The following is a 10,044-nucleotide window of genomic DNA, read 5'->3' as shown; positions in this document are numbered from 1 at the left end:
TCCTATTATGACTGGCGACCCTCATCCGTTATTATGACTGGCGACCCTCATCCATTATTATGACTGACGAACCCTTTCTCCTATTATGACTGGCGACCCTCATCTACCATTATGACTGGCGAACCCCTTCTACTATTATGAATAGCGACCCTCATCTACCATTATGACTGGCGAACCCCTTCTACTATTATGAATAGCGACCCTCATCTACCATTATGACTGGCGAACCCCTTCTACTTTTATGACTGGCGAACCCCTTTTATTATTATGACTGGCGACCCTCATCCATTATTATGACTGGCGACCCTCATCCATTATTATGACTGGCGAACCCTTTCTACTATTATGAATAGCGACCCTCATCTACCATTATGACTTGCGAACCCCTTCTACAATTATGACTGGCGAACCCCTTTTATTATTATGACTGGCGACCCTCATGTATTATTATGACTGACGAACCCCTTCTACTATTATGACTGGCGACCCTCATCACCTATTATGACTGGCGACCCTTATGATTAATGTAGCCTCTTCCTTTTTATGACTAGCGACCCTTATCTAGTATTATGAATACCGACCCTCGTTGTTGATTATGACTAGCGATCCTTATGATCAATTACCCTTATGGTCCATTATGAATAGCGACCCTTATCTTGCATTATGAAAATCGGACCTTATGACCCATGGTCCTTATGACCTTATGACTAGCGACCCCTTTTGCCTATTATGACTAGCGAGCTTTTGGGTATAGGATTTTACACGTTATGACTAGCGGTCCTTATGACCAGTCAGTATTATGACTTATGGTCCTTATGACTGACGGGCTTATCCCGTCTAAAGTGAGCTCCGCTCCGCTACGTTTTTTATCACATGGAATATACGCCTAAATTTTCGACTTGGAGAGATGCCTTTTGACTTCTAATTCTGACTACAAGTTTGAACATATATTCTACATAATACTACATTTTGTTTGCAAAATGCAGAATTCTTCAAATAGTCGTGACTATAATTTGAGAAAACCTTCCACCCAAAAGGACTCTAGCCGTGGTAATCAACGTGCCAAAACACCTTCGCCAGTTCCCGTAACTGTTTCCAACAAGCCTCCCCAACTCGTGACCAACCAGCCTACAGCCGTACCCCCCGGAGCCATGGCAGCCCATCAAGCTGACCCTCCTACTTCTACTCCCGCTTCAGACCCCTACACGCCTAAGGACCCTAAAAATGACTACTTGCTACTTGAAATGCGGAAAATGTTCACGGATTTCCAGCGTGATATTGATATCAAATTGGATCACGTAATTTCGGATCTTAATGCTGTTAAATCAGACATCAGGATGGTGAAATCCGCTGTACATGACCTTGAAATTTCTTCAGCGGATACTTCAGCGAGAATATCTACCGTAGAAGCGGATAAACTACCTGGTATAGAACGTTTTATCGCCAAAGTTAGAGCTGATTTCGACGACAAGCTACTGAACCTAGAAATACACCACCGAAAACAAAATTTGTTGTTCTACGGCATCCCCAAACAAACCAATGAGGATATTTACAAGACCACATCTTTTGCATTGGGCAAGTTACTGGAAATTCCCGTTGAGGAGGCAGACCAAATTCAAATCATCAATGCTCATCGTCTACCTACGAAGAGGACCCACAACGGAGCCAGCGGAACCCCGGCCCCCGAAGCTCCTGATCCCATCATAGTCCGTTTTGCAAAGATGTACGACCGGGACCGAATTCTTCGCGCCTTCGAGCAGCCAAGGCAACCCCGGGCTACTGACGGCAACCGTAGGGATGGCGACCGTGTAACCGTCCGAACTGACCTACCCCCATCTATGAAACGCGAGCGTGGTCATCTAGCATCAGTTGCATATAACATTCGCAGAACCAAGCAATTGAAAACCAGGATAAGGATTCAAGGAACCAAAGTACTGCTGCAGACTAAAAACCCTAATGCACCTTCTTCACAGTGGTCAACTTGGACTGAGTAGATTTACTTATCACATGCAACATCATGACTATGGTAATTATGAATATCATTGGAGACCGAGTCAAATTCAATCCCCATAACTTTGCAAGGACGAATGGAGTAGGCCTGATCCATCTTCTATACAGGTATTACCCCATCATGTTCTATCCCAATTCAATTCAATTCAATTCAATTTATTCACATCCATTAAAAGAAAAATATACAGCATACAATATTATATGAACAATAAAAAACAATACATAAACAAATCAATATGATTACAAAATAGAAAAGTAAGACCAACATGCGGTGGATGTGGGGGATTGGCAAAGGCCAAAGACCTATCGAGGCCAATCCCCCTTGGTTCCGCGCGTTGGTTAAAATAAAACAAATTAATAGCGATTAAATAGTTATAACATCAACATAAACAGGCAAAAGAGAAAAAAAAAACATTAAAAACAAACAAACAAAGAAAAAAAAAACACAAGGCTCCCTTTTATATAAAAACTGACGGTGAATTGGCAAGATATGATTTATATTTCCGTTTAAAAGTCAATAATGAGGGGCAAGTTTTAATTTCAGATGGCAAATCATTCCAGATGACAGGTCCTTTGTATCCAATAACAGTTCTAGAAAAATTATATGTATAATTTGGCAGATAAAAGTCATTGATATTTCTTGTTGAATACATATTTATACTACTATTAAGGGTGAAAAAATTATTAAAAATATCAGGTAAAGTTCTTTTAGAATAAGAATACATAAAACAAGCAACAAAATAGCGATGTAAATCATATATGTTCAAAATTGTAAGCTTTCGAAACAATGGGTCTGTATGGGCAAGAAATGTTGAATTGGTGATTATTCTTATTGCACGTTTTTGTATTAAAAATATTTTTTGTAATAAATAAGATGCGGTTCTTCCCCATATTATATTGCAATAGGTTATATAAGGCAAGATCATTGTATTATATAAATTAGTGAGAATAAAAGGTGGCAATGTGGACTTTAGTCTACTCATAACACCAACAGCACATGACATTTTATATGATATTTCATTAATATGATCTTTCCATGTAAGGTTATTATCAATCTTAACACCAAGAAATTTTAATGACGTTACCTTATTTATTTCTTTGTTATTAATATGCAATTTAATCAAGTCTTCGTTAATTTTCCTGTTTTTTGTTTTAAAAATTATATAGTTAGTTTTTTCAAGATTAATCAATAATCTATTGGCAAGAAACCAGGAATGTACTTTTCTTAGTTCAGAATTGATTAAAAAACCTACGTTTGAAGGGTCATTACTGGCAAGAAAAAGGCTTGTATCGTCAGCAAATAAGATGAATGATAAAATATTGCTAACATTTGGCAAGTCATTTACATATAAAAGAAACAATAAGGGTCCTAGTACTGATCCTTGAGGAACACCAAGTAAAATGTCTAAGGAAGAAGAATTAAAATTATCAATATTTACAAACTGTTTTCGATTATTTAGGTAATCTGTAATTAATTCTAAAGTAATACCCCTTATACCGTAAAAATACATTTTTTTAATTAAAATACCGTGATCAATACAATCAAAAGCCTTAGAAAGGTCTAAAAATATACCAGTTAAAAATTTCTTCCTTTCAAAAGATTGAGCAATTTTTTCAGTAAAATCAATAAGTGCATGGAAAGTACTATAACCTTGCCTAAAACCATATTGTCGACGATATAAAATGTCATTTTGATCAATAAAAGATATCAAATTATTGTAAATTATTTTTTCAAATATTTTGCTAAAAACTGATAAAACTGATATTGGACGATAATTAGTTAAAAGTAATCTGTTTCCTTTTTTAAAAATAGGTATCACCTTGGCAATCTTTAACGAGTCAGGAAAGACGCCCTTCTCAATGGCAAGATTGATAATATTGCACAAAGGTTTAACAATTGCATAGCCTGATTTTTTAAGAACTTTTGGATGAATATTGTCGTATCCTGGACTCTTATTTGGATCTAACTTATCTATGATTGATATAACATCATTAGTAGCAACAGGTTGGATAAATACAGAGGATCTATAATTTCCTTTTAACCACTGTGAAATATTAATATGCGTATCATTTTCAGTTTCTGTACACGTAGTACTGAGTTTATCTTGGACAGTTTGTCCAATACGTACAAAAAAATTGTTAAAGGCATTAGCTATGTCGAGTCTGTCTGAAATATTATCCCCATTAACTTCAACTTCTCGTATACTGTTCTGTTTTGTTTCTCTTTTGTTTAAGACATCGTTGACTATTTTCCAAGTTGCTTTCATATCACGCTTAGCGGTGGCGAATTTATTACAATAATAAGTGCGCTTTTCACTTCTTATTTTGCTGTTCACACAATTTCTACAACTTTTGTATTTTTCATGCAGGTCTGGGGAAGGGTTTTTTACAAACTTCTTAAATATCCTATTTTTACGCTTTATCAATAATTTAGTCTCTTTTGATATCCATGGCTTAAATTTCTTACAGTGCTTCAATCTATTGCGAACTGTAATAACAGGAAAACATTCTTCATACAATTGCTTATATATGAGTATAAAGGTATCGTACATACTGTTTACATCTTGTATAGAGTTCAAGAATTCCCAGTTAATTGAATCCAGTTTGGTACAAAATAAAGCAATATTTGTTTCACTTAGATCAAGCTTAGTGTAACTATGGGTGTCATTGGTTGGTACATTATCAAATTCAGTGACCATGAAGGGTGTTAAATGATCGCTGAAGTCAGTTGTGATAATTCCAGATTTCACAGCAATATCAGAATTATTATAAAAAATATTATCCAGAGTTGTAGAAGATGTATTTGTAATGCGAGTTGGTTTGCATATCTGTGGAACAAAGGAGTAAGAAATAAATGTATTAAGAAAGTCAAACATAAATGGGTTGTTACTGTTATTTATATCTACGTTAAAATCTCCCATAATAATGCATTCCCTTTTTTCGTTTGAAATTGTATCAAGGTTTTGAACAACTTTCTCTAGAAAATCTTGAAAGTTACTATTTGGTGGACGGTACATAACACCAACTACACATCTTTTATGTTTAGCATATAGTTCAATAAAAATGCTTTCCAGACTCTCACAAAGAACATCAAGATCTTGTCTCCTTTTAAATTTGATATTCTCGTGGATATACAATCCAACTCCACCACCTCGTTTGACCTGGCGACAGTTTGCAACAAATTCAAAATTGGGTATGCCATAGTATAACGTCTCGTTGTCCCTTAGCCAAATTTCTGTCACTCCTACTATGGTCATTGGGTCTTGTATGACATCAACCGTACTTACAAATTCATCGAAGTTAGATTTTAGGCTACGACAATTGAAGTGATATGCCTTAAAAAAGGATCGGTTGTAATGTTTTAAAACATCACTTTTAAATTCGTCTTGTGTATAGTATTCATTCTCAATATGTATCTGAGGACGATAATTATCATAAGGAGTATAGTCATAACAATGATCATTGTCATCATTCAAGAAATCATCTTGAAATGTACTCTTACACAATATACAATTTTCACAAGTAGAAGTTGGATGCCTGCGACATAAAAAACATTTACATTCACGTGACATTACAAACAAGTAGAATATCAGTAGATAATAATACCACAATATATAATGAGGGTGCAACAAGAAATTGTAGCTAAACGTTGGTATTCATAGTCATAGCTTTTCCTATTGTTTGACTTCTAAGTTCACATTTCGAGTTTCATCCCCATTTGGATAATTGCTAAATAATTAAATATTCCATTTTCATCCATTAAAATGACCCCTTCATGATGAATTGAAACTTGGAGAGATGCCTTTTGACTTCTAATTCTGACTGCAAGTTTGAACATATATTCTACATAATACTACATTTTGTTTGCAAAATGCAGAATTCTTCGAATAGTCGTGACTATAATTTGAGTTAAAACCTTCCACCCAAAAGGACTCTAGCCGTGGTAATCAACGTGCCAAAACACCTTCGCCAGTTCCCGTAACTGTTTCCAACAAGCCCCCCTAACTCGTGGCCAACCTGCCTACAGCCGTACCCCCCGGAGCCATGGCAGCCCATCAAGCTGACCCTCCTACTTCTACTCCCGCTTCAGACCCCTACACGCCTAAGGACCCTAAAGATGACTACTTGCTACTTGAAATGCGGAAAATGTTCACGGATTTCCAGCGTGATTTTGATATCAAATTGGATCACGTAATTTCGGATCCTAATGCTGTTAAATCAGACATCAGGATGGTGAATTCCGCTGTACATGACTTTGAAATTTCTTCAGCGGATACTTCAGCGAGAATATCTACCGTAGAAGCGGATAAACTACCTGGTATAGAACGTTTTATCGCCAAAGTTGGAGCTGATTTCGACGACAAGCTACTGAACCTAGAAATACACCACAAAAAAAAAATTGTTGATCTACGGCATCCCCAAACAAACCAATGAGGATATTTACAAGACCACATCTTTTGCATTGGACAAGTTACTGGAAATTCCCGTTGAAGAGGCAGACCAAATTCAAATCATCAATACACATCGTCTACCTACGAAGAGGACCCACAACGGAGCCAGCGGAACCCCGGCCCCCGAAGCTCCTGATCCCATCATAGTCTGTATTGTAAAGATGTACGACCGGGACCGAATTCTTCGCGCCTTCGAGCAGCCAAGGCAACCCCGGGCTACTGACGGCAACCGTAGGGATGGCGACCGTGTAACCGTCCGAACTGACCTACCCCCATCTATGAAACGCGAGCGCGGTCATCTAGCATCAGTTACATATAACATTCGCAGAACCAAGCAATTGAAAACCAGGATAAGGATTCAAGGAACCAAAGTACTGCTGCAGACTAAAAACCCTAATGCACCTTCTTCACAGTGGTCAACTTGGACTGAGTAGATTTGCTTATCACATGCAACATCATGACTATGGTAATTATGAATATCATTGGAGACCGAGTCAAATTCAATCTCCATAACTTTGCAAGGACGAATGGAGCAGGCCTGATCCATCTTCTATACAGGTATTATATACCCCATCATGTTCTATCCCCATTTGGATAATTGCTAAATAATTAATTATCCCATTTTCATCCATTAAAATGACCCCCTTCATTATGAATTGAAACTTTAGTAATTATGTAAGCCAAAGTTAAAACAAATTTAAACGATTTATATTATCATGATTACTACATGTATGTCTATGTAATACAGTTAATACAACTGCATTTTCTCTGATTATTACTGGATCCTAGATTGTTGGATCCTAGATTGCACAACCCTTTCAAGGAATAATTGATGTCATTTTCATTTTTCATGCATAATAATTTGAATTTTATGTTTTCTTAAAAGAATAGGCCTACGTTATTTCCATTTTACAATTTGACTAGACTTTTGGGCATAGCCCTGAATCACCATAGGTTTTGTTGACTGGTAAATTGAAACAATAACCTCTATTGCTATGATTATAGTACATGTTTAGCTAATCAATAACTGCATTTCTTTATTTTTACTGGATTCTAGATTGTTTGACCCTTTCCAATAATTAATGTCATTTCATTTTACAAATTGTTGGTAATTTTATGTCATTAATGAATACATTATTGCATTTCCCCTTTATATTTAGATTAAGATTTTGTGCTTAGTCCAGAAAGCCATAGTAGGTTACGTAGACTGTACTTTACAGCTACATGTAAGTAATATTGACTATTGAATGTATGTTCCTCTAGTCATGTCATGCATGCTTCCTTTATTTCAATTTTAGTTTTTTCACCAATATCATCCAAATGGTAATGTTATTTAATTGGTACAGTAACTGTCGTTTATCATTACAATGCATGACTGTCTTGTCTTAATCCTTATTTTTTATTTACGACACCTTTTTTCACCACTATTTGCTATGCTAATCATTTCCTTGTTGGCATCACAAATTATTGAAGTGAATCAAACCAGAATGAAATGAAGCAAATCGAAGCAAAATGACATACAATTATTATTCTATTTTTTCTTCATCAAAATGAGAGAAAACTATGCTATCACTATTCAGCCGATCATGGATATGACTTTGACTGGTACACTGATTGGACAGGTTTTATGATGGACCTATTCTAATAATGAAATTACTTGTCCTTTTCTTCATCCATTAAGATGAGTATAATGACCTCTTCATTATGAATTGAAACTTGATGTAATCATGTAAGCCAAAATTGAAACAAATTCAAACAATTTATATTGTCATGATTACTACGACTATGTAATACAGTCAATACAACTGCATTTTCTCTCATTATTACTGGATCCTATACTGTTTGACCCTTTCCAGTAATAATTAATGTCATTTTTTTTTTTTCATGCATAACAATTGGAATTTTATGTTTTCTGAAATGAATACATTATTTCCCTTTTACAATTTGACTATACTTATTGGGCATAGCACTGAAAGCCACAGTAGGTTATGTTGACTGATATATTGAAACAATAACCTCTATTGCTATGATTATAGTACGTTTAGCTTGTCAATACAACTGCATTTCTTTATTTTTACTGAATTCTAGTTTCGTTTGACCCTCTCCAATAATTAATGTCATTTCATTTTACAAATTATTGGAATTTTATGTCTTTAATGAATACATTATTGCATTTCCCCTTTTATATTTAGATAAAGATTTTGTGCTTAGTCCAGAAAGCCATAGTAGGTAATGTAGACTGCTAGTTTACAGTTACATGTAAGTAATATTGACTATTTAATGTATGTTCCTCTGGTCATGTCATGCATGCTTCCTTTATTTCATCATATTTATTTATCTATTTTCTCTTCAATATCATCCAAGTGGTGATGTTGTTTAATGGTACAGTAACTGTTATTACAATGCATGGCTATTTAATTTGTTTTAGTCCTTATTTTTAATTTATTACAACACCCTTTTATTCACCATTATTTGCTATGCTAATCATATGAAATACAATTATTTTTTTAGTTTTTCTTCATCAAAATGAGAGAAAACTTTGCTATCGCTATTGATTTTGACTTGATAACCGATTGGACAGGTTTTATGATGGAGCTATTCCAATAATGAAATTAAACTTGTCCCATTTTTCATCCATTAAGATGAGAATAATGACCCCTTCATTATGATTTGAAACTTGAGTAATCATGTCAGCCGAAATTGAAACAAATTCTAAAAATTTATGTTGTCATGATTACTATACATGTTTACCTACATGTATAAAACAGTCAATACAACTGCATTTCCTCTCATTATTACAGGATCCTAGATTGTTTGGCTCTTTCCAGTAATGATTGATGTTTTTTTTTTTTTTTTTTTTTTTTTTTTCATTTTTCATGCATAATTGCTGGAATTTTGTTTTCTGAAATAAACACATTATTTCCCTACTAGGCATTGCTCTGAAAGCTATAGCAGGTTATGTTGACTGGTAAATTGTAAAACCTCTACTGCTATGATTTCAGTACATGTTTCGCTAGTCAATACAACTGCTTTTCTTTATTCTTACTGGATTCTAGATTGTTTGACCCGGGGACCGTTTGACCCTTTCCAATAATTAATGTTTTTTCGTTTTGCAATTCATTGGAATTTTATGTCTGCTTTAATGAATATATTATTGCATTTCCCCTTTTATTTTTAGATAAGATTTTGTGCTTAGTCCAAAAAGCCATAGTAGGTTATGTAGACTGATACTTTACAGCTACATGTAAGTAATATTGACGATTTAATGTACTAGTACTAGTATGTTCCTCTGGCCATGTCATGCATACTTCCTTTATTTCATCAGATTTATTTATTTTTTTTTTCTTTCACCAATATCATCCAAATGGTAATGTTGTTTAATGGTACAGTAACTGCTTATTATTATTATTACTATTACAATTCATGGCTATTTATTTTGTTTTTTATTTTCATTACAACACCCTTTTCTTCACCATTATTTGCTTCGCTAATTATATCCTGTTCGGCATCACAAATTATATATTGGTACCTTAATCTTTTGTCTAACGGACATTATGAAGCACCTTATACCATGCATACATTA

General features: G+C 34.8%; 1 protein-coding gene across 3 annotated transcripts; it reads left to right on the top strand.

The window, feature by feature from the left end:
* Window positions 1–1,003: 1,003 nt before the first annotated feature.
* On the top strand, window positions 1,004–8,692 carry LOC121429122. Of its 3 annotated transcripts, none has more exons than XM_041626036.1 (2): window positions 1,004–2,118; window positions 8,654–8,692. In XM_041626036.1, the coding sequence occupies exon 1, from the start codon at window positions 1,152–1,154 to the stop codon at window positions 1,992–1,994; it is 843 nt and encodes a 280-aa protein (XP_041481970.1). In that variant the 5' UTR covers window positions 1,004–1,151; the 3' UTR covers window positions 1,995–2,118; window positions 8,654–8,692. The 3 variants fall into 3 exon arrangements, with proteins under 3 accessions (XP_041481970.1, XP_041481967.1, XP_041481968.1); XM_041626033.1 differs by lacking the exon at window positions 8,654–8,692 and adding an exon at window positions 7,622–8,430; XM_041626034.1 differs by lacking the exon at window positions 8,654–8,692 and adding an exon at window positions 7,020–7,040.
* Window positions 8,693–10,044: the final 1,352 nt, after the last annotated feature.

This window comes from Lytechinus variegatus, chromosome 15, assembly GCF_018143015.1.
Source record: "Lytechinus variegatus isolate NC3 chromosome 15, Lvar_3.0, whole genome shotgun sequence".
NCBI lineage: Eukaryota > Metazoa > Echinodermata > Echinoidea > Temnopleuroida > Toxopneustidae > Lytechinus > Lytechinus variegatus.
Note: the sequence above shows the minus strand (reverse complement) of the source record. Positions and strands in the feature narration are given on the sequence as shown.

What these genes read in the sequence shown, in the direction of transcription:
- LOC121429122 (XM_041626036.1), top strand. Translation starts at nt 1,152, where the DNA reads ATGGCAGCCCATCAAGCTGACCCTCCTACTTCTACTCCCGCTTCAGAC.